Here is a 25,393-nt window from a genome sequence, read left to right on the forward strand (position 1 = left end):
CTCCATGCAGTGAATTCCACGATATTACGAAGTTGTTTACTTTGCACAGGACAGAACCGCAGAAGTTTCATGATGCTAAAGCATGAGCTGATACGAGAGGAACGTCTACGATCACAACCAGCAACAGCAGTTGATGTAACGCACCATGTTTCAACGTCATGCATGAAAATGCATGACCTCTATGCGACGTCGGCCAGGTACAAAAACGACAAACAACAGCACAAGATCGTTCTCAGCACTATACAAGCAAAGTGATAAGGCCGCATGCCAGCATTTCTTGAAAACAACAAATAAAGGTTACAAGGCTCGCGAGAGTATTAAACGGGGTTGTATCAATGGAATTTCACTGTATCCAAATTCAATATAATGTCACATGCTAAGGTCGTCTCGGAAAGGACAAAGAAGAATCCTTCGGATTACACAATGCACCTGCCACATCTGAACGACTCATGGATACCATTCTTCATAAATTTTTAAAGAAGCAAATTTGTTTGCGCTATTCGCTGAAACGTCCAAAAAAGCGACACAGGCTATAAGAGACGCCGTAGTAGAGGGCTCCGGAATTTTCGACCACCTGGGGTTCTTCGTGCACCAACATCGCGCATCACACGACCGGGCGTCCTGCATCCTTGGGCGCAGTATTCGAGCGCCCTAGCCCCTGCACCACCCCGGCAGGGCGAAAAGGGGCGAAGAGTGAGCCCATCATTGCCTGCAGTCCGGCTGTGCCTTGACGAAGCACCGAGAGTACCCACAGCTGCGTTGCCGCGATGCAGGGGCGCACTTCAGCGGTCAGCAGGCCGTACCACATCGTGGTTTCCTGTGCTGGGAGCTCCAAGGTTCAGCCCTACGGCGTATCAAGCTCGAGCAGCGCTTTGCGGCGGCATTTCAGAGCTCTGAGGTGTCGTCGCTTCATTGGTTTGCGGCGAAATTGGGATTAAGCGTTCCAACAAAGCACCCAAAATCTTCGAATCAACGGGGCTGGCATTGGCCGTGGCTACGAATCGTACGGTTAAATTTACGTTATAAATTATAAGAGTGCAGAAGTTCTTCAAACTAAGCAAGTTCAAATTATAGAGGTCTTAATGTAATTATGTGGTTCTCACAAGCAAGACACGACAGAAGAGTGAAAAGCATAAACATGATTATACCCTAAGCAGCTTAGGCTCCATTCCCCAGACAATCCGGTGTCAGCAGCGAAGAATCACGAGCATGGCGATGAAAGGTGGTAGCCGGCAGCTGACATGGCCATGCACTGCATGAACCTAGGCTTGCCTGATGTTACGTTTGGCAGAAGCTGCCAACTTTGGCCTCTCCTTTTATATGGGAGGGTGGTAGCAGAATCAGCCTTGCCAGGACCCTCACCTTCACGTTACCCTTAAGCCACGCAGGCAGTTTCATACGGCTTGACTAGAGCGGGGCTTTATACGTGGGCTGGTAGCCTATGCTATCGTGTCATGTCCTTAAAGGCAGAGCTGAAGTCCCCCATAATTTTTCTTTTTGAACCAGGGATAGTTCAGGGGCTGCTTTCTAGGTTAAACTAAGAGTTTGAATTAACACACACAAGCCCCTCTACCCCCCTTATTCACTGCCAGAACAACCGCAGTGGAATGCACAAAAACAAGAATCATGCTACCTACAAACTCCTCACCTTTCACAATAGGCCTCTTCCAGCCAAGCCAGTGACACTGAAGAATGAAGAGGTTCGTGCGACAGCAGCACGCCATGCAGCCGTCTGGCGACGAAGTGTCGTGAATTCATCCGCATGCGGCCGTCCTTGCGGTCAATGCTGACATAGTTCTTGGCCTCCAGACGACGCAAAAGCGGCAAATTCGGGTAAGAGCCACTTCGGGCGCGGTATGCGTCCCACAACTGCCCCAGGTCCAAGCTGCCACCTGGCTGCTCCAGCAGTACATCCAGCAAAGACTCCTCTGCCTGGCACTCTTCTTCCGTGCCTTTTGTCCCTTCCCAAATGCCCTGCGCCATTGTTGTCATCGTCGTCAACAACAGCAGAAACAGACATATTCCAGCAACTTTCGAGATTTTCACCCCCTTGCCCTCAGGTTTTATTGCACCTACCTACGTGACTCCCTGCTAGCCATAGTGTTGTCGTCCATCCCTCAGGATCCACCAGAAAACTGTAACCTCTCTCTATATAACCTCTATATAACAATCCTCCATGTAGCGAATTCCCCAATATTACGAATATCCAGGGTAGAACGAGAAAAAGAAGATGGTTACACAGTATGGAAGAAGTGAACAAGGGTGGAGTGGGATCAGTTCGCAAGCCGAACCAACGACAAATGACAACGAAGACAGACGAAGACAAGTCCCCTTGTCGAAATGTCGGCTCGACTTGCGAACTGAGGCTCCCCCTCAACCCTTGTTCAGTGCTCTTCAATATGACAAAGTGTTTCAATTCCACAACGCCGGCCCCACTGAAGGTGTGTACTCAAAAATGAACATGTAGTGGCGGTTGAACTCTATGTAACAAACTCTTCGTGCCAGCTATCTCTTACCTAATGCTCATTTACTAAAAATATCGCAGAAAGCCATAAGTTTTGTGGCGATAAAGCCCAAACTAACATGTGAGGAACCTCTACAATCATAACAAGCGACCGTAGTGCATATAACGTGCTGCGCTTCAGCGCTGAAGGCACCTCTATTTGATCACGACTGGCTTTATCTCCTTGCTCGTGTACGTGGCAAAGCAGCTAAAAAAATAGGACAAAGAAAAAATACACAGAGTGAGCTTTCATGATCAATCTCTACAGCTCTCGCGCGTCGGTAGTGGGATCAGTAGAAAGCGCCAGTGAAGCGAGGCAAAGATAATTGGATTGGATTGCAAAACATTTATTTCGTCGCTCAAGCAGGTCTAAGGAGAAACGTACTAGATGGCCGCTAGTCCATGGCTGGCGGCGACCTCATTAGCCTGCTCGATGGCCCGTAGTTGAATCTTCGGGTCCGAGCTGACTAGCACGGCTTCCCACTGCTCTGGAGAAGGAAGCTGTATTAATTCCACCGCAGGTGGATCATTTGCGCAGTTCCGGAGAATGTGAACGTATGTTGCTCTTTGCACGCATTTACTGCAGTTTGGGTAGTACTGACCTGGGTACATCAGGGCAAGCACCGCCGGATTTAGGAGGAAGCGTGTTTGTAGCCGGTGCTAGGTAACTTCCTGCGCCTTTGTTAAAGATTTGTGGGGGGGCGGATAGGTGCGCCTTTCCAGCCTGAAGTGATGGGTAATGTCGTGAAAAGAAATTAACCTGTCCCTCGTGAAATTTGGGCCGGAGGGCGCGCTCACTGCCCAGTCGACAAAACCTCGGGCTTGAGCGTGAGCCGCCTCGTTCCTCGGATTAGACGAGTGGGCCGGGACCCAGAATAGTTCAATTTCCCAAATCGGAGCAGGGGTGCTTTGGAGGATGCGGAGGGAGGTAGACGTCATGCGGCCCCTCGCGAAATTGCGAATGGCTGGTTTAGAATCACTGAATATAATATCGGCGGACTTGTTTGCATTAGCTAAGGTTATGGCCGCTTCCTCTGCTGTCTCGGAGGAGGTGGTTGCGATTGATGCGGCCGCCAACGGGGAACCATTCCCATTCACAGTGGCCAGTGCGAACGCTTGTCTCTGGGTATGCTGATATTCTGCCGCATCCACGTATGCTGCATTGACGTATCGGCCGTACTTGGCATGTAGGGCGCAAGCCTTCTCCATGCGTCGGCCTTCGTGATGCGTGGGGTGCATATTCTTGGGCAAGGGTTTAATGACTAGAGCTGTCCTAATGTGTGTAGGTAACTGTGTTTTCGCGTTTTTCTCTGGAAGCTGTTCGCACATGTGTAGTCTGTAAAGGATGGACCTTCCCGCATTCGTGCGAGTGAGTCGTCTGAGCTGGGAGACAAGGTGTGCCTTGCACAGCTCCGATAGCGTGTTGTGAACCCCAAGGGCCAGCAACCTTTCCGTAGACGTGCTGTGCGGGAGCCCAAGAGCAGCCTTGTCGGCCTGTCGGATAAGGCTCTCGACCTTCATTCTCTCCGCGAATTGCAGTTGCAGGTACGGGAGGGAGTAGACAATCCTGCTCAGTACGAAAGTCTGGACTAATCGACAGAGATCTTTTTCTTTCATTCTTTTTCTTTTGTTGGCGATTCGTCTGATGAGTCGTACAGTCTGATTCCCCGTGGCAGTGAGTCTGTTGATTGTTTCAGTGTTTTTGCGATTGTTCTGTGTGTACATGCCCAGTATGCGCATGGTTTGAACCTCCCTGACCGGTTGGCTTCTCACACATATATTCAGGGCGATCGGGGGGGCCTGGTTTGCATTTCTTCCGCGCGGCTTGGCCCTGAAAACCAGCAGTTCCGATTTCGCATGCGAGCATTCAAGGCCTGCTCGCGACGCCTAAGTTTCGATTATGTCGACTGCCTGCTGCAGCGTATCCTCTAAATAAAAACTTGAAATTTCTCCAACCAACACTTTTATTTTATAAAACCCGACGTTTCGGAGCCGGCTCGGCTCCTTCTTCAGGGGTGCATGACGCGGGGCTGCGTGCAGCTATAAGTAAAGGAATGGTCGGGGGGAGAAGACGGTGGGGGAGGGGGTGAGATGTGTGTGAAAGAAATGAGAAGAAAGGAGGGGGGTTTAGAGGAGTGAGGGTGCCGCAGGTGCAGGTGTGCTCGCTGGCGACTTTTTTCTTTTCTTCTGTGAAGTAGCCAGGAGAGAGCGAAGACCTTGCAAGTATACAGCAGGGAGGTTGCCTATTGTCCGGTTGATGTTATTTGCGGTCGACTGTATGTGTCATGACTCGAGGAGGCGTCTTTTGCGGTAATTGGTCTCGGTCTCCAAGATGAACGTTTCTTCGAAATTTATTCTGTGGTCGGAATCAGCTACGGGGTTGCGTTCTCTTGAAAAATTTTGTACATCGTTCTTGTGTTGCCGAATTCTTTCTTTTAGGTTTTTTGTTTCGCCAATGTAGCTAGCATCACAGTCGGCGCAGGGAATTTTGCAGACAATGCCTTGGGCTCTTTCTCTTGGTGGTCGATCTTTGGGGAAGGGTGGCAGGCTCCCCAAAGTGTTTGAAGGCTTGTGCGCCACTCGAATTCCCTCTTTTCTTAGAATACGGGCGATGGTTTCGCTGGTGCCTCGGACATAGGGGACAGTGACGTACTTTTGAGACGTAGTTGTTTGCTGCTGGTTATTTTCTTCCCGGGGCCTGTCGTTGCGTTTTTGGCGGCGACTGATTTTCCGGATAAATTTTTTTGGGTAGCCGTTCATGGTTAGTTCCTTGAATATTAAGCGTTTTTCGTTTGCTTTGTCGGGCTCTGTGGTGCAATGTGTTTCCACTCTTTGTAATAAGGTCTTCACAACTGACGCTTTATGGCTTGTCGCGTGGTTCGAAGTGAAATGCAGATATCGCCCTGTGTGGGTGGGTTTTCGGTATACCGAGAATCGCAGACGGTTGTTTTTTCGGGTCACCAGAACGTCCAAAAATGGCAGGGCGCCTCGCTTCTCCATTTCCAGGGTGAACTGAATCTCCGGTTGTATGGAATTTAGATGAGAGAGGAAATTTTGGACTTCAGATTTCTTAATAATTGAGAAACAGTCATCGACATATCTCAGAAAAATTTTTGAAGGTGGGCGGAAAGAGTTGAGAGCTCGTTCTTCGATGTGCTGCATAGTTATATTCGCCATAGCGACAGAGATGGAGGCACCCATTGGTGTTCCCTTAACTTGTTTGTAGAATTCTCCTCGGCATGAGAAGTATGTGTTTGATAAACATAGTTCCAGAAGGCGGCATACCTCGTCTACACTGAGTGGGGTTCGTGCGCTGAGTGTATCGTCGCGTTGTAGGGCTTCTCGAGTGGCGGCAAATGCGAGATTTACAGGGACATTTGTGAAAAGGGACACCACGTCAAAGGAAACAAGGCACTCATCGGCCTCAAGGCTCACCTGGGATACGAGTTCGATGAAATGCCCGGCGTGTCGGACGTGGGTCGCGGTTTTCCCCGTGATTGGTGTTATGAGCTTGTGTAGGTATTCCGACAATTGGGCAGACCGTAGAAGGCTGGGGCTGATCCGTTGGTGCACGATAACTGCAGGTAGAGGTTTCAGTGGTTTGGGAGGTTTTTGAAAACTTCTTTTAATACCTTGTTCAATTTGGCCTGGGTACTTGTTGTGGGGTCCTTCTTCAATTTTTCGTATTCTTGACTGTTGAGTAGAGAAGAAATTTTCTCGTCATAGTCCTGTCTGTCCAGAACGACTGTTGTGTTGCCTTTGTCCGCTGGGAGGATTACGATGGTCGTGTCTCTCTGGAGGTCTTTGAGCGCCTGCAGTTCATCCCGTGGTAGATTCTCTTCTTTTCGGCGTGAATGCAGACCTTTCAGTACTCCGACTGTTTTGAGCCTGACTTCTTCTCGAGGACCTGTTTTCAGCTGTTGGAGGCCGTCTTCAAGAGCAGATACAATTTTCGGGAGAGGATGTCCGTGAGCCTGAATATTGAATTTGTGTCCCTTGGCCAGAATTGAAGTTTCGGCGGGTGTTAGATTTCTGGAAGACAGGTTCGTGACCACGTTTGAATGGTCAGTAGGGGCGTTGTCAGGTCGAGGTTGTAATTCTGCCAGCTTCTTCATTTGCTTGGTGCGGTGTTTGTTGGCTTCGGAAGCTGCTGTCTCCTGGGCGAAGGCCTCAATGGGTGTTAGGAGCTTGGGCATCCTGTGCTCGAGCTGTCGACGAGCAAAAAAGGCGTCGGTTTCTTTTTTCTTGATCACTGTGCAGCACTCCCGTATCCGAGCAGTTACTAGGTGCTGTTCTGCCTTGTCGATGATGTTTCGTCCTTCCGGTGTGGAGACCGGGCGTCGCACGCAGCCCCGCGTCATGCACCCCTGAAGAAGGAGCCGAGCCGGCTCCGAAACATTGGGTTTTATAAGATAAAAGTGTTGGTTGGAGAAATTTCAAGTTTTTATTTAGTCAGCAACCCAACCAGACAGGCAAATCTGTCGAAATGTTTAGCTTTCAATCTATCCGTGCAGACTTCGGGCTGCAAGCTACGCAGCTTGCAAAGAAGTACGTCAAGACTATGAAGAGTATCTCGGTGTACCAAACACACCTGGAGTTCAACCAGAAGTGCAAGGATACCAAGGTCATTCCGCACTGCCTACGTCTCCGACGCCCGGTCTCCACACCGGAAGGACGAAACATCATCGACAAGGCAGAACAGCACCTAGTAACTGCTCGGATACGGGAGTGCCCCACAGTGATCAAGAAAAAAGAAACCGACGCCTTTTTTGCTCGTCGACAGCTCGAGCACAGGATGCCCAAGCTCCTAACACCCATTGAGGCCTTCGCCCAGGAGACAGCAGCTTCCGAAGCCAACAAACACCGCACCAAGCAAATGAAGAAGCTGGCAGAATTACAACCTCGACCTGACAACGCCCCTACTTACCATTCAAACGTGGTCACAAACCTGTCTTCCAGAAATCTAACACCCGCCGAAACTTCAATTCTGGCCAAGGGACACAAATTCAATATTCAGGCTCACGGACCTCCTCTCCCGAAAATTGTATCTGCTCTTGAATACGGCCTCCAACAGCTGAAAACAGGTCCTCGAGAAGAAGTCAGGCTCAAAACAGTCGGAGTACTGAAAGGTCTGCATTCACGCCGAAAAGAAGAGAATCTACCACGGGATGAACGGCAGGCGCTCAAAGACCTCCAGAGAGACACGACCATCGTAATCCTCCCAGCGGACAAAGGCAACACAACAGTCGTTCTGGACAGACAGGACTATGACGAGAAAATTTCTTCTCTACTCAACAGTCAAGAATACGAAAAATTGAAGAAGGACCCCACAACAAGTACCCAGGCCAAATTGAACAAGGTATTAAAAGAAGTTTTCAAAAACCTCCCAAACCACCGAAACCTCTACCTGCAGTTATCGTGCACCAACGGATCAGCCCCAGCCTTCTACGGTCTGCCCAATTGTCGGAATACCTACACAAGCTCATAACACCAATCACGGGGAAAACCGCGACCCATGTCCGACACGCCGGGCATTTCATCGAACTCGTATCCCAGGTGAGCCTTGAGGCCGACGAGTGCCTTGTTTCCTTTGACGTGGTGTCCCTTTTCACAAATGTCCCTGTAAATCTCGCGTTGGCCGCCACTCGAGAAGCCCTACAACGCGACGATACACTCAGCGCATGAACCCCACTCAGTGTAGACGAGGTATGCCGCCTTCTGGAACTATGCTTATCAAACACATACTTCTCATGCCGAGGAGAATTCTACAAACAAGTTAAGGGAACACCAATGGGTGCCTCCATCTCTGTCGCTATGGCGAATATAACTATGCAGCACATCGAACAACGAGCTCTCAACTCTTTCCACCCACCTCCAAAAATTTTTCTGAGATATGTCGATGACTGTTTCTCAATTATTAAGAAATCTGAAGTCCAAAATTTCCTCTCTCATCTAAATTCCATACAACCGGAGATTCAGTTCACCCTGGAAATGGAGAAGCGAGGCGCCCTGCCGTTTTTGGACGCTCTGGTGACCCGAAAAAACAACCGTCTGCGATTCTCCGTATACCGAAAACCCACCCCCACAGGGCGATATCTGCATTTCACTTCGAACCACCCGACAAGCCATAAAGCGTCAGTTGTGAAGACCTTATTACAAAGAGTGGAAACACATTGCACCACAGAGCCCGACAAAGCAAACGAAAAACGCTTAATATTCAAGGAACTAACCATGAACGGCTGCCGAAAAAAATTTATCCGGAAAATCAGTCGCCGCCAAAAACGCAACGACAGGCCCCGGGAAGAAAATAACCAGCAGCAAACAACTACATCTGAAAAGTATGTCACTGTCCCCTATGTCCGAGGCACCAGCGAAACCATCGCCCGTATTCTAAGAAAAGAGGGAATTCGAGTGGCGCACAAGCCTTCAAACACTTTGGGGAGCCTGCTACCCTTCCCCAAAGATCGACCACCAAGAGAAAGAGCCCAAGGCATTGTCTATAAAATTCCCTGCGCCGACTGTGATGCTAGCTACATTGGCGAAACAAAAAACCTAAAAGAAAGAATTCGGCAACACAAGAACGATGTACGAAATTTTTCAAGAGAACGCAACCCCGTAGCTGAACATTCAGAAGATTCCAACCACAGAATAAATTTCGAAGAAACGTTCATCTTGGAGACCGAGACCAATTACCGCAAAAGACGCCTCCTCGAGTCATGGCACATACAGTCGACCACAAATAACATCAACCGGACAATAGGCAACCTCCCTGCTGTATACTTGCAAGGTCTTCGCTCTCTCCTGGCCACTTCACAGAAGAAAAGAAAAAAGTCGCCAGCGAGCACACCTGCACCTGCGGCACCCTCACTCCTCTAAACCCCCCTCCTTCCTTCTCATTTCTTTCACACACATCTCACCCCCTCCCCATTCTCCCCCCCCCCCCCCCCCACCTTCTTCTCCCCTCGACCATTCCTTTACTTATAGCTGTACGCAGCCCCGCGTCATGCACCCCTGAAGAAGGAGCCGAGCCGGCTCCGAAACGTCGGGTTTTATAAAATAAAAGTGTTGGTTGGAGAAATTTCAGGTTTTTATTTAGTTATCAACCCAACCAGACAGGCAAATCTGTCGAAATGTGTAGCGTATCCTCTGTTTGGCCGTCATTCCCACAACGCACAGGGTGATGTCCGCATAGAAAGTGTGCTGCAGCCCCGGCAGGGCAGCGAGCTTGGGGGGAAGTGTAATGAGTGCAAGATTAAATAGGAAGAGCAAGAGCACTGAGCCTTGTGGTGTGCCTCGGCTTCCCAGAGGGATGGGATCCGATTTAAGGCTACCTAGAGTGAGCTCTGCTGTCCGCTCGGATAGGAATGATCGGACATAATTAAATATCCGTTCACCAGGGTTCAATTTAGAGATATTCTTGAGGATTGCCTCGTGCGAGACGTTGTCGAAGGCTTTGTCCAGGTCTAACCCGAGTACCGCCTTTGTCCCAGTTCCACATGGAGGGTCCAGCACATCCTTCTTAAGCTGTAGCATCACGTCCTGCATGGACAAGTTTGCCCTAAAGCCAATCATTGTTGGAGGAAGTAATTCGCGGTCTTCCGCGTAATTTTGCAGTCGGTTAAGTATGACATATTCTATTAGCTTTCCGATGCAAGACGTGAGGGAGATGGGCCATAGATTCTCGATCGAGAGTTACTTGCCTGGTCTTGGGATGAAGGTGACCCGCGCGTGCCTCCATTCCTGAGGGATTTTGCCTTGCCTCCAGTAGGTGTTCATTAGTTCCATCATGGCCGCGACAGACGTGTGGTCTAGGTTTCGTGGGACAATGATGGTGGGCGAGAGAGATGCAGGCACCTCCTCGCCCGGTGGCGGGCCGACAGTGCAGGCACTCTACTCTAGACTAGTGACGATGCCTCTGGCAACCTCCCCCTTTGAAGACTTGTATGAGCAGCGGCGCAGGAAGAGGCTGCCTAGCCCGCAGCTTGATCGCAGAACGGCAGGTGGACAGTGTGAACACTTTACAGGGTGGATCGTTGGCAGAACAGAAGCGATTAATCTGTCGAGGAGAGACCCACGAGTAAATGTCTCTCCCACCAAGTGTCAAAAAGATATGTGTCAACATGCACTTAGAGCAGCAGCATGCTCCCTTCCTCACACTGGAAGGGCTTTCGTCTCCCTTTTTAACCGTGACAGGTCCCCTAATTAAAAAAAAAAAGAAGAAAAAAAAAAAGCATAGGTCACTGCAGTACGCAGTGCGACAGAGGGTGTGGGTAGAGGTGGCGGTGATGAGGAAGCCAAGGTCAGCGGTGACCGAATGCTTCATCGCCTTTCTTAGCTCTACCTTCACGCATTCATGTCTCGCTTCAGGCGTGTGTTGTTGCAGCGCGTTTCTTAGTCCTATGGTTACGCTTTGCCAGCACGCTTACTGTGCTGCGTCTGGGAGTGTGGTGTTCTGTGCCTGCGCGTCTTGCCTCCGTGTGCTGCTGCAGCAAAGCAGCCAAAATACCAGGCAAAGAACCTAGCCACAAAAAAGTGCGAACATTGAAGGCGCTCAATAATGGCATTTCACGACGCAATGTGTTGGACAAATAAAGTAAAACCTCGCTGACACATTCCCCTTTCGTACACTTAATATTGCGGGGGGTAAAACATCGGCCATAGATTTTTGCCCTTTTTCTCCCAGTTAATATGTTCGAAAGTTCGACAAATTGTGGTCGTATTATAGATTTTGTGATCAACCAGGCGCATGCTTTCCTGCAGTGCCTAGGTGCAAAGGGGGTAAAGCATCAAAGAAAGCCTACGAGCCAACACACGAGGTGTCCTTTACCACGGAAACGTGACTTTATGAGGAGACAGGCGGTGGCCTCTTTACGATGCCTTGGGGTGAACCATTTGATAACTACAACTGTTCGCCTGCATATAAGCGGTCCAGATCTGGGGGACGCAACATTATTTAAAACGGAGCAACTGTAAGCAATCGTGATGACTTCTCCACGTGTCACCTGTGTAAGGGGGCGGAGCATCCGGATGCAACCAAGGAAGCGGTCACGGCTCGTTACTGCCTTTTACAAACTGGATTTGTTACTAAATCTCTTCCGCGCTTACGACATACGCAAATACGAACCGAAATCTGCGAGCGCTAAAGAGCTGGATGATGTCTATCAATGCTAATTCATACTTTTATGGAGTGAAAGTCAATTCTAAATGCCCTCATATCTCATTCAGCAATTAAATTTTTAGAAATCGAGCAGTTTGTATTGCACGTTTTCCCGCATAATACATTTGTTTTTCCCGCATAAAAACAAAAAATAAAAAACAAAAACTTATCGAGGCTTTACTGCATAGAATGAAAAGGACAACCCTGGCCACGCATGTCTAAACTGAAAAAAGAGAAGAAAAAAAAAAAGGGAACACCTTGGAGGCATTCAACAAAGAAACCTTCTACGCCAAAAGAAATCGCCTGCAGACGGCGGCCCATCTGGAAGAAGCCTTACAGCGATAGATTGCAAATGCACGAGAGGTCTATCTCCCTGTGACCGGCTACTAATCTGTGCCCAGGTGGAACAATTCGCCGCAAAAATGAACACCGCAGATTTTAAAGCCACCGAAGGATGGCTGCCAAAACAGCCCTGCTCTTCTAAAGAATTTCAGGACAAAACAAGAGTGATTGACTCTCTTGTTACAGCACGTGCTTTTGTGTATAGAAGCTGGGAAACAAATACAAAGTTTGCACTTCTCAGATCTTAGCACATTCTGGCCCGATACGCCTGTAGAAATCACAGCAAACTGTTTCAAGCACAGCAGTTTTGTGCTACTGGACTGCTGCGTGGAGATGCTGTTGTCTGAAGCAGCCGATGCAACCGCAGAAAACGGGTGTTTCGACGGCTTACCATCTACTGTGCGACTTGGCAATTACATAGCCATTAATGATGGCGTGACAGTGTGGGGCAGCTAAGTGAGAACGAAACATGATTCGGGAAGTTACAAGCGCTGGCAACAAAGGAGGAGGAGGAGGAAAAAACTTTATTAAAAAAAAAAATGTAAACACTCCCAGGAGGACCTCTTAGTCCAGGAGCCCTCTGGCTGTTCCTTCTAGCTTAGCCCGCTCGACCAGCCGTAACTGATCTGCAGGTTGCGTGGCTAGAAGGGCAGCCTCCCAGGAGGAGGGGGTGGGGTTTTTGACGGGAGGAACGCGGATTGGATGTGGGCATTCCCATAAGTAATGATAGAGAGTGGGTGGGGTGGCGTTGCATGTGGTGCAGTACGGTGGGAAGTCCGTGGGGTGAAATATGTGGGCAAATTGAGGAGATGGAAACGAATGTGTTTGGAGTTGTCGCCAGTACGTGCTGTCGATGTGAGAAAGCGTGGGATGTGGTGGCGGGAACGTGGCACGGCAGCGACGATAGTACTGAACAATTGTAGTGTAGTCAAGAGGTTCGATGGTGGTGTATAATGAAGGTTTGGGGAGGACATCCACCGGCGCCCGGAAGCTTAGTTCTCGGGCAAACGCATGAGCGCGCTCATTTCCGAGGATGTCCTCATGCCCAGGAACCCATGTGATGGTGATGGTATCGGGAGGGGTAGGTAGAGTAGATAATATTTTAGCAGATGAGTGTGGGAGGGTTCCTCGCAGTAGATATCTGTATGCTGTTTGGGAGTCTGTGCATATTGTGGTGTGCTGAGTCTGCAACTGACTGATGTGTGCAATTGCAAGTATAATGGCCAAGCATTCGGCCTCGGCGATGCTAGTGCAGTGGATGGAGGCGGCATTGAATGTTGAGTGGCGAATGTCCGTGAATACAGCAGTGCAGATGTGTGGAATGTCCGGATTGTGTGAAGCATCCGTGTAGATGATGTCTTGGCGTGTGGAGTACTGTTTGGAAAAATATGAGGCACGGGCTGCGCGACGACCTTTGTGGTGTTCGGGATCCATATTTTGTGGGAGGGGTTTGAGCTCGAGGAGGCTCCGCAGATGCGGAGGGATGGGTATATGAGTATGAGGTGAGGGATCAGGGGTATTGTAGCCCATTGAGCGCAAGAGATGAGTGCCTGTAGATGTTGTGCGGAGTCGACGTTGCTGGCTGGAGAGGTGCGCCTCTATGATCTCCTCAACATTGTTATGAATGCCTAATTGAAGGAGCCTAATTGTACTGGTATGACGAGGTAAATGGAGGGCTGCTTTAACGGCTGAGCGGTGTAGGACGTTAAGTTTATTGAGTTGGGTTTTGGTGATGTGATGGTAGGGGAGGTGGTAAGCTAGTCGACTAACGATAAGGGCATCTACGAGTCTTAAAGTGTCTTTTTCCTTGAGGCCATGATTGCGGCTTGAAATGCGACGAATGAGATGTGTTATCTGGTTGATTTGGCGCTGCAGGAGGTGTATGGTGTAGGTGGCTCTAGTGTCCTGTTGAATGTGGAGACCTAGCAGACGGAGCCGTGGTACTTTGGGAATCGGAGCGTTGTCAAGGAGTACGGTGATGGTTGGGGCACGTGGGGAAGGCTTGATGACTAGGAGCTCAGATTTCTGCGGTGCACACGCAAGACCTATAGCCTTTGTATATGTGTGGATGGCATCTGTAGCGAATTGCAAAGTTTGTTCAACTTGGCCAGGGCAACCCTTAGTAGTCCATAGTGTGATGTCGTCTGCGTATATTGCGTGCTGAAGGTCAGGTATAGTCTCGAGTATCCGGGCTAAGGGAGTTAGGGCGATGTTAAAGAGGATGGGTGAGAGGACTGAGCCCTGCGGTGTGCCTCGGTTGGGTAAATAGATGGTCGGGGAGGTGTAGGACCCGAGTGTGATATGAGCCGTGCGTTTCGTTAGGAATGCCTCAACGTAGCGCCAGATGCGTAGCCCGCAGTTAGTTGTGGCAAGGGTAGACAGAATGTGGTCATGGCTCACGTTGTCAAATGCCTTTTGTATATCAAGTGCAAGTATAGCCCGTGTGGCATGTTTATGGAGGGTATTGTTTAGGATGGTCTCTTTCAGGTGCAGTAGAATGTCGTGGGTACAGAGATGTGGGCGGAAGCCGAATTGAGAGTGGGCAAAAAAACCGGTAGATTCGAGTTCAGGTTGAAGCCGTCTAAGGATTACATGTTCATAGAGTTTGCCAAGACAACTTGTGAGAGAAATGGGGCGTAGGTTGTCTAAGGAAAGGTGTTTTCCGGGCTTAGGAATGAAGTTGATTGCAGCATGTTTCCAAGAGGCTGGTAAAGTACCCTCCCTCCAATGTTGGTTGTAGTAAGCTGTGAGTTGAGAAAGAGATGTATCATCAAGGTTTCGAAGGAGTTTGTATGTAATTTGGTCTGGCCCGGGTGCGGTGCTACGAGTGATATGGGCGAGGGTGGACCGTACCTCCGCGGTGGTTATGTCCTCATCTAGTCTTGGGTTAGGTGGGGGAGGGGATGGGGGCGTGGAAGAAGGTGGGAGCGGGGGCGAAATGTATCGCTGTGTGAGGTATTGAAGGATGTCTGTGCCTTGTTGTGCTGTAGTGTGAATGAGGCGGTGCGTGTTGATGGCTGTCTGTTGTTTGGTGGCTGTGGGGTCGAGCAGGGTTCGGAGAATATTCCAAGTTTTTCGCGTGCCTAAAGTACCCTGAAGGCTATTGCAGAGGTTTCGCCAGTTCGAGTTTGCCAGATTGGATGCATACTCTATGGCCTCAGTGGTAATATGTGCGATTCGGAGGCGGAGTTTTCTGTTGTGTCGTTGTCTTTTCCATCTCCTAACGAGGCTTCGCCTTGCCTCCCAGAGATGCAAAAGATGAGGGTCGATTTGAGGTGCTTGCGGAGTGATTTTGATGTTTTTAGTGGTGCGTTTGAGTGCAGACTGAAGCTTATCTACCCAGGCGTCCAGTGGGAGATTGCTGTCCTCGGAAGTGACTACCGCTAATTGCTCACGAAATTCTTTCCAATTAGTGAGACGCTGGCTCTTGGATGTGAACTGTTTTGCGTCATATTGCACTTGAGTTTGGATAATATAATGGTCGCTGCCCAGTGTGTCTGGTAGTACGTTGTAGAAAATGGGAGAGCGAATGTTGGTCAGTGTAATGTCTGGGGTGGTGTCTCTGGCGGTGCTAGTGCCGATTCGGGTAGGGGCGTTGGGGTCCGTGATGAGGGTGAGAGAGAGTTGCATAAATGCGTTGTACAGACGTGTGCCCTTGGGAGTGTTTTTAAGGTATCCCCAGGCTGTGTGTCCAGCGTTAAAATCACCTACTATCAGTGTATGTGAGCCAGATATGCGTTTGATGTCGGATAGAAATGTGAGGAAGCCGTGTCCTTTGGCTCGGGGTGGGTCGTAAACGTTCGTTATGAAAAGGCTGGGGGCATCTGGTGTAGGCGGCAGTATTTCAGTGAGCGTATGCTCAATGGCTTGATTGCTGAGTGTATGGTCTATGGCCGTGAGAGTGTTTTTGACGAGAATTGCAGTGCGTGCAGATAGGGAGGTGGTATTGTATCCGGTCAAAGTGGGCGAGCAGCCTGTTTCCTGAATGGCTATGACATCCGGAGTAGTTGCGTGGTTCTGAATGTAGAGTTGTAGGGATGCCCTTTTCCGTCTGAAGCTACGGCAGTTCCATTGCCAAACTGTGATGCCCGAGGCTGCAGACCGATGCGTCTTCTTATTGTGTGCCATTTTCACTCTGCTTGTGTTCCGTGCACGGCCCATACTTAGTTCGCGCGCGGATCTTGTCCGAGAGTTCATTGAAAATAGAACATGACACGTGTCCCGCATGATGATTTGATGGGCGACCGGCGGCAGCACAAGGGGCACACTTAACGTTAGGATCCCGGATGGAACTCGGGCAAGCTGCCAAGGCATGCGGCCCCGCACAACGGGTGCAACGCGCCTTCGAAGGGTCATTCCTAAGCTTACACTTTTTCAAAGCGTGCCCATACTGTGCACAAAATGTGCACAGAGGTACATGCAGGTCCTCGCACACCTCGACGGAAGTCCACCCTATGATTACTCGACGTGCCTTGCAGAGACGGGCAAAAGCTGGGGGGTCTGTTTCAATGACGTGAACGAACTGTCCGGAGCGTTGTAGAAAAGATAGCCTGACCTTGCAGGAAGAGGGGTCCAGATGAAGAGTCGGGTTGCGATGGTTGAGTGCAGAGATAAGCTCCTCCGGCCTGATATCAGGGTCAACCCCCGTCAATCGAACGTGCGGATTCCGCTGCTTGGGGATTCGGACGTTGACGGAGGTCCGCGTGGCCTCGATCCGCGAGATGGCAGACTTGAGGCGATAGAGGTCCTCAGGATCCCTGGAGGTAACCGTCAGGGCGCGACGGGAGGCCCGCAGAGTAACAGCCCCGATTCCCTCGACTTCGGGATCAATGTTTGCCTTGAGAAGAGCCACCACTTCATTGCCGACGTGGTCCGAAGATGCAGCAGAAGTTAAAACCATCTGGTGCGGCTGGGGATTGATGCAGGAATCTCCGGAAGCAGGATACTCACACGAGTCAGAGGTCGCAGTAGGGGCTGCAATGGCTGCGTCAGCCTGTAGAGCAGTTATTGAAGAGCCACTTTTTGCAGCAGCATATGTCCTAGAGACCTGGGGCTGTTGTCTCCCGCCGGAAAGGTGCACCGCAGCCGTGGTGTCCTTGGTAGTCACCCCAGCAAGCCGCATTCGGAGGACACTCAGTTCATGATCTCGTGCAGCCAAAGAGGTCCGAAGTGTTTGGGAATGGTTCATTTCGGCGACAGCACACGCAAAGAAGTGCGCAGTGTGGCGGTACAGGGCACAGACAAGAGGCAAGAGGACTGCCCTGGTTGAGGGACCAATCTTGCTATCCCTGTCCAGAATAGCCGCAACGATCTGCTCATGGACCCTCATGGCGTCAGCGTCCGTTCCAAGTTCCAAGCTGTTGTACTTCGGCGACTCCGAGTCCACAGTTGACCGCGGCGGAAGGTCCAGGGTTCCCGGCAACTTAGAAATGTCGCGTTCCAAATGGAGACTGGTAGATGGGGAGGCAGGGTCGGACTCCGGAAGCTTATCAGGAGGTGCAACGTCGGGGTTGTAGGAGGTCAGGTCCGCGACGATGTTAGAAGCCGCCTGACAGGAGGACGCGTCGCACGGAGGCGGTGGCCTGCCTGGAGCAGCCTGGTCGGTCATGGCCTCAAGCAGCCGGTAGGCCCAACTCGCCAGCCGTCGGATAGCAGAAGGGGAAAAATTGATTCAAAGGCACTGACCAAAGGCCACTCAGGGTGTCGTTCAGGTCTTACCGGTCCCCGCCTAGTAACATTGATGCCAAGAGGCCCGGCAGTTCATATAAAATTCAAGCACCACGAAAAGCGAAAAGAACGGCCTGCCACCCAGCCGTCTTCGTCTTTCACTTTTCCGCTGGCAACAAAGATTCATTGGAAGGTGATCAATGTCCGAAGCGCACAGTAAAAGAAGCGGCAGAAGCCCTGGCATTGCTGTAGGACTTCTGTGTGTCTGGCAGTGATAGCAGTGATTAATACTATTGTTGCCACTCAAGTTCACCCGAAAAAAACAGATGATTACAAACATCTTTAGAATAAAAAAAGAAATAAAGCATGTCAAGCAAGGGTATACTGAATTTTTTTTGTTGTTCATTCGCTACTTTGACATTCGGATAATTTTACAATTCTTTACGGTCCCGTCAGTGTCAAATTTACGACCTTTTACCACACTTCAAGATATTATTCCAGCTTACACCTTCTTTGGCCAAGCAAACCCCGTTCATGCAGTTGTGCTGTCTTCCTCACTGAATGTGTTTGTGTGGTGCACACCATGTCGCCTTCTGACCTAAGGAGGAAAGCAAGAACCACCACTCTGAACGCCCCGACTGCTACACCAGGTAGACCGTCTAACAAGCGATGCATTGCAGCTTAAAAATTTCTGGGGCTGCCGATATTCCAAAGGGCATTCGGAGGAAGCGATAGCGCCCGTATGGCGTGCTCATAGTGCAGATTTTTGAAGAGATAAGCGCAGCACTTCCAAGAGGAAAGCATTCAGCAGTTTCAAGTGAATGTGCTTGACTATGTTTCAGCGTCGGAACACCGCTTGAAAACCTTGCGGGATGCTACAAACGAGGATCCGGCACTTATCATCATTCGTGAATACGCAGAGACTGCGTGGCCAAACCACAAGCAGGGAGTCCCAGAGCCGGGAAGGCCATACTGGACCTACAGGGAAGAAGTGCATGCACAAGATGGGCTAGTCTTCCTAAGCAACAAGGTAATTGTACCGAAATCGAAACGGGCAGAGATCTGCAGCTCCTTCACACAGTGCATGCTGGAGCCGATAAGATGACAGCGTGATATGGCCACAAATGTGTTTGTGTGGTGCACACCATGTCGCATTCTGACTAAAGGAGGAAAGCAAGAACCACCACTCTGAACGGAGTGAAGGTCACAAGTGCTGAAATGCCAACATCGTGGCTGACTGCGTTCCACAAAGTGTGGTACATGTCAAATATGACACCCACAAAGTGAAACCCACCAGTGGTGATTCGCATACCGGTGCTGGCGATGACACCTTGCCCCCACTGTTTGCCGACCTGACTGACTGATAGCCCGGTGCCAGACGCACCATTCGCCGGTTTCCAGCTCCATATACCTGCACCACAAAAGAAAAATGAAATTCATCAGATCAAATCCAAGATCAAATACAATTTTTCGCGGCAATCAATGCAGAATTTCACGCAGGACCAAGGCTGCGTCCCAAGAGAGCTGTAACAACCAATTTCAATGAACGACGAAAGCCGAATGATTGTTTCCAGATTCCTTTGTGATAAACTGAACGAAAATGATCAGCACGCACTTGAGGGCTCTGGAAAAAAAGCTCCCAACATTTTTGCACCTACATGGGCGACGTCTGGGACGGCCTGGAGCAAGGGCAGCATCCTCCGGAATGGTCCGTAATCGGCAGGACGGAGCTTGCGTTTAAACTGCAGCTGGTAGGCGGGACTCAGCTGGGACAAGAGCAGGCCTTTGTTGCCAACAGGACCAAGGAGCAGCACCAGTTCTTTGGCAAACTGGCGCAACCGCTCGGCCTCTTCCGCCGTTGGGGCTGTGATTTGTGTTTCAAAAGGAGTGAGACGAAGGATATGTTGATAAAAGAATCGTGTCCTGGGTTGGCACAGCGCGACAGTTACGCAACGAACTCTAACCCAGATTTGTATTTCCCGCAAATGGTCACAGGATGAAATGATGTGTGTTTGCATTAGGCCTTTGGCACTGGCTCAACGTTAGCTTTAGGGGGATCACTGCTGTGAAAAGGGCCATGTAGGCACTTACTGTATTTGCATGATTCTAACGAGCACCCTTTTACCCGAAAATAAGCGTTTAAAAATACATGCACGTTACAATCACACTCAAATCATACAGAACAATACTGTAAACCGCTGACTATGTTCATCGTGTGCTGCATTTCTGCAGATTTTGCTGACATCGTGAGCCATGGCTGCCTTATGCTACAAGAACTGCTGATCTCATTTCGACACCTGATATTCGGTTACCTTGGCTACCTTTGCCTTTCATTGGAGAGAAGGCAACCGATATTCGCAAAGGTCTACCCTGGCTCCTCCGTCTCAAAAAAAAAAAAAAAAAAAATTTCTGTAAAACATCTTCACTTTTGCAGGCACTGCCCACGTCCGGTCTCACACATGCGCTGCTCTGTGCCTTACCCCTCTTCGGAACGGTGAGCACTGTGTTGCCTCCTTTCTGGTGCACCTGCAAAGAAGGGGAAGAATGGTTTGTCACAGCCTAATCTCTACAGTCCCCTGCAATCATGTTAAAGATCACTTATTACGAAAAAAAAAAGAAAGGTACAACTGCTCAAATGCTATTGCCATTCTCTCTCACATCAGTTCTCAAAGTGCGCTCAATATCTTGCAAAAATAAATGTACAGCAGAACAACTCCAGACACTACTAATTAGACGTCCGTACATCTGGATTGTAGCAGAGGAGAAAAAATTTTACTTTTTTTTTTATCTTTTATTGCCTCCACAAATATTCCTAATACTTTTCCAACAGGTAAAATATCTGGGGTGGTTTATGGAGTTTAATGGCCCGAAGTGACTCGGGATAGGAGAGACGCCATAGTGGGGGGGCTCCGGAAATTTTGACCGCCTAGGGTTTTAACATGCACTGATAACACACAGGTAAAATATTTACACTTGCAAATATTTTCTTGTATCGAAACTGCAGCATGAAACCAGTTCGTTAAATAGAAGGAAAAAAATGACATGTATTTCAATGAAAGCAAGAAATATTTTAAAAATTCAACGGCGTTCCAGCCTCATTGCATCGAGGCTCAACTGTACACTCCAAATGTGCCCGAAGGATGAAGAATAAATGATTGAAGAATGAAGGGGGCACGCGACCTTTAAAAACCGAAAAATCGCAAGACAGTTGATTTTTAGAACATTGTATATTCTGATAGTATGTCTTAAAACTACCCTCTCTGTAATTATCAATGCCGAACTCGTCGTAGAAATACTGAAAATTATAGTATAGCAAGCGGAGCAGCCGCCGGTCTGCAAGCAAGCGCCGAAAATTCCCAAATTTCGCGCGTGCGATTCTTCTCCCACCGAACTAAGCACAGCCACCTTAGCATTGTTTTGTTTGCGAGTTCTTGCGCTTTCTTTTGCCACCTTGGGCAACGGCAACGATGGTACGGACGAGGCGTGGCTTGCATCCGATTGGGAGTCTCGTGGTGGCTTTCAAGTTTTTCGTGCTTGAATTCAAGGCTGTGATTGAGCAAAGCGCGAGCGAGCTCTGCGAGAATGCGGGGGGATGGGCGACTCCTACTGGTTGCTGCGCCCGCTGCCGTGATGGTCTCTGCCGGCTGCCTCCCCGCGTCGTCTACTCAGGCTGTTCACTTTCATTGATGGCTGTCTTTGTAATTCGTGCATTCCCTTTGCCTTTTGCCATTTTTGTGATCGCCGTCTTTGTGATCATCGTGTCTTCTGATCGGTTTGGTTGGTTTTCCTATGTCTGCTATGTTAACAACATTGCACACAAAAAACATGGTTACGAGAGACGCTCTGTTACTAAGGATAACTTTTGCAGGTCCCCAAGGTAAATTCTTCGCTATTTAGAAGAGACACAACCCAGATACGCTCATGCAACGTAGCTGACTTGTACCAACTCGTATGTGCAGCAGTTTAGATTTCCTTACCTAAATTCTGTTTGATATGAGTGTTCTTTTTGTTGCAATATGTCAGGAACTGATAAGGAGTGCCTCGTCTTGACTGGGAAGTAAAAATGTCCCTGTTGTTTCAGACACACAGGAACGTGATGACAATGGCTGAAACAAAGGGGTCATTTTGACTTCCCAGTCAAAAAGAGGCACTCCTTCTTGGCTCCAAAATATTACAACAAAAAACATTGATATGAAACAGAATTTAGACAAGGAAATCTAAACTGCCGCACATATGAGAGTTGGGAAAAAGTTTTTCTTGGGTCCCTTGAGTGTCTTTTGTAATGAGGTTTTACTGTATACTATACTTCAGATTCTAGCGCGCCCCCGATTCTAACGCGCACCCAATTTGCCTAGTCAACAAGAAAAAAAGATCAAGAAAAACAAGAAAACTTGTGCGAGAGGAAGGGGAGATTTATTGCTGAATTTTGCTTTTCATTGCTCTTGGATAGCTCCTTGTCGTTTCCAACTGACCACAACAATATCGCCCTTGGTGCCATCCAGCGCATTTGTGGTGGCACACGTTTTGAACGAGCATTCCACCATGGCTGATGGGACTGTGGCCCATGCCTTGAATGCCCATTCAGCGAATGTTTTCAGGGGTGCAGGCTTAAGCCTGTTTTTCGGTGTGAACGGCTGGGAGCTAAGCCACTCATTGTAGAGCACACGAACCTGATTCTTCACCTGCTTGTTTAAGGACACGTCGAGTGGTTGAAGCTGCGACGTCATGCCTCCGGGTATAATGAGGTCAGTATTGCACGCAGTGAGCTTGTCTCTAAAGCGCTGGTCAAGACGACACTTGAATTCATCTAGGACGAGCATAGCATGAAGCCCAAGGTTGGCCCCAGGACCATGTTGGTGTCCATCCAGCCTTTCTCGTTTGCTCGGACGATGAATCCCGCTGGAAAATTTGATGCCTACGGAAGCGTCTTCCGTTTAAAAATGAGGAATGGCGGCAATTGGTGGCCATCGGCAGTGCAGCAGAGCATCAAAGTTACTCGCGTCTTCTTACTGACTGTTGACAAAATGCGCACTTGCTTGGCTCCCTTCACTTCAACAGTCGCATTGATGGGCATGTTAAAGTACAGCGCCGTTTGGTCAGCGTTGGCGGTTTGTCCCAGCTGGTAGTTGTGTTTGTGCCATAATGAATTAACATAGCTTTGAAAAACCCAAAGGCTCTCCTCAAAGGCTTCTGGCAATTTCTGACATATGCCAGTCTGTCGCCGAAGAGGAAAGCCCTTCCTTTTCATAAACTTCGATATCCAGTTTGTACTGGCCCTAAACTCGCTCCTGGGCAAACCACTATGTCTAGCCAGCTCCAGTGCTCTTTTATCATCTCAGTTATTTGACGAAGTCCACTAAGTCATCCTCAACTTCAGAAAATCGGCCTTTCTGAGGTCCGCTGAACCCTTTGCGGGTAAACTTACTGAGGAAGATGCGCGGTCTTTCTGCTTTCTCCAATCCCAAACCAACGCTTCCGGCACGCTGCAAGCAAGTGCGGAGGCTCTGTTGCCGTCGGTCTCTGCGCAAAAGACTACCTTTTTCTTAAAGCCGACCTCGTAGTGGAAGCAGCGGACCGTTGCTGCGACCCTTGCTGCCACCTCAGTCAGGAAGCGCATAGACGCAATGGTTGCAATGCTACTACTACACAAAACAAATCTGGGCTCCCAGCGTAAGCGAGCGAAGGACGAAATTCACACCATTTTGGTTGCATGCTACTGGGTGGTTTTGCCCCGCCGGCTGGCGCAGTTTATTACGGTGCACGACTACTGTTCCCAAGGGTATGGGATCGAATCCCGGCCTCGGCGGCCGCTTTTGAGTGGAGGCGAAAAGCAAGGCGCCCATGTGCTGTGCGATGTCAGTGCACGTTAAATAACCCTAGGTGGTCGAAATTTCCGGAGTCCTCCATTACGGCATCTTTCATAGCCTGAGTCGCTTTGGGACGTTAAACCACACAAACCAAACCAAAACTTTATGGTTTTTAAAAAAAGAAAAGTGCGCTTCAGAATCGGGTAAGTATGGCACTCCTGTAACATGGGAACCAGCATGCACAGCTCTACAAGACTTAGTAGTCATTCAATTATCCATTCTATGAGCCTAGCCTAAAGATTTCATTGAGATATCTCAACAAACAAAAAAACGTTGGCGTTTTCTCGACCATGTAGGGCTGTTTTCTCAGAATAACCTTTTTTTGCCTAGTTTGGCTGCTTAGAAAGGAGCCGTATCTCGGGAACCGCTTATCAGATTACCATTGGGTTTCTTTTATTCCATACCTTAATAAATTTCTGAGGGCAAGACAATTTCATTTTTTGAAGATGTGTCTGGAACTAATGACAAATCAATCAAAAATTTGGTTAATACAGGTCTGATTAATAACGCTTATTTTGGGGCTATGAAAAAATTTCTCAGCAAGAAAATTTGGAAAAAGGTAATTGTCTTGCCCAGGGGTAAATATCCAGGAATGATCATAACGAATTTCCCAGTGCCAACGCACTTTGAAAATTATCCATGCCTGTCCTAAGAGGCCTATGTAAACCATCTTGATATACTCCTCTAACTTGAGAACCAATGAGCCCAGCTCCATGAAACTTGGTAGCTCTTCAGGTGTTTGTACTTTGAACCTACCCTGAAAATTTCATTCAAATACCTCAAGAAATGAAAAACGTTGGTGCTCAAGGGTAGCCTCCTCCTTAAGTAAAATAGGAGAGCTCTGCTGGCCCGTATTTGCAACCTTTATGCCTCCATTATGTCCCACATACCCAATTACCCATACAGTTGTCAGCTGCGCCATCAAGAGCGAGATGGCCTGATAGATATAAATCCCCGCTTTAACCCTTTGAGGGTCTAATTGTTTTGAAAAAAAAAAAAAAAAAAAAACTTCCCCAGATGGTCAAATTACTTTATTGCGGATTTTGAAAGTTCAATATGAGTAAAGTCAAGGAATAGTTGTAGAAAAATATTAGGAACCATATTTTGGAGTCAATGTGGCTCCAGAGTGCAACCTCAGGAACCTCAGAAAACAACAAGGAGAGCAGGAATACCTTGTGAGCTTCGATGATAAACAACCCAACAGCAGCCCCAATAAGATAGAAATCGGTTTCTGTGGCCCCTGCACTGGGAGTGGCCATAAAGATAAAAATCAAGTTTTGCGGGCCTCCACTGCGATCACGAGGGGGGGGGGGGGGGGGGGGATAACCGAAACCATGCAAGGGCCTTGCCCCAGACCGGGCCCTGCAGCTACGAATCAGTTCTGTTCTTTTTATCCTCTGCACAGAAGCGCCCATAAAGATAGAAATCCAGTTTCGGCGATCACGTCGCGAAGCCGAAACCGGGATAGGGCAGCGGTGTTGCCGCCGCAGACCAGGCTGCAGCTAGGAATCACTTCTGTTTATCTTCGCAAGAAGGCAGCGCCATATATTTCAAGTGCTTCTTGTAAATCCTAGGAGGTGGCAGCACCTCCCAGTAAGCATGCATCGTCATTAGGGCGCAAAATTTCAAACGAAGGATTGAAACCGTACCGGTACGGCAAAAACCTTGCGGGACGGAAAACCGCCGCCATACATGTACGGCAAAAACCCTCAAAGGGTTAACCAAGCCCTACGAATGTGTTTGAGCCAAGACCCAATGGGTCCCGAGTTCGGGCCATGTCACGTGGTCTCGAGATGTCACACAACCCACCAACCAATCAGAACAGAGCCATGCCAACTGCCACTGTACAGGGGTACA

General features: G+C 49.1%; 1 protein-coding gene across 2 annotated transcripts in view; it reads right to left on the bottom strand.

Annotated features, from left to right (window-relative positions):
- Marf1 (meiosis regulator and mRNA stability factor 1-like protein) overlaps nt 1-25,393 on the bottom strand; it is a 61,452-nt gene that overhangs the window by 6,359 nt on the left and 29,700 nt on the right. The window contains exons 14-17 of one of the 2 annotated variants that reach the window (XM_084604512.1): nt 20,150-20,195; nt 19,328-19,533; nt 18,982-19,080; nt 1,649-1,974 (exon numbers count right to left, since the gene is read on the bottom strand). In XM_084604512.1, the coding sequence (XP_084460638.1) occupies nt 1,649-1,974; nt 18,982-19,080; nt 19,328-19,533; nt 20,150-20,195 (677 nt within the window). Of the gene's footprint in view, nt 1-1,648; nt 1,975-18,963; nt 19,081-19,327; nt 19,534-20,149; nt 20,196-25,393 lie in introns of both variants that reach the window. The other variant, XM_084604511.1, reaches the window with a different exon arrangement.

This window comes from Amblyomma maculatum, chromosome 5 (genome assembly GCF_055883805.1).
Source record: "Amblyomma maculatum isolate TAMU_Amacu chromosome 5, ASM5588380v1, whole genome shotgun sequence".
Taxonomy (NCBI): Eukaryota; Metazoa; Arthropoda; class Arachnida; order Ixodida; family Ixodidae; genus Amblyomma; species Amblyomma maculatum.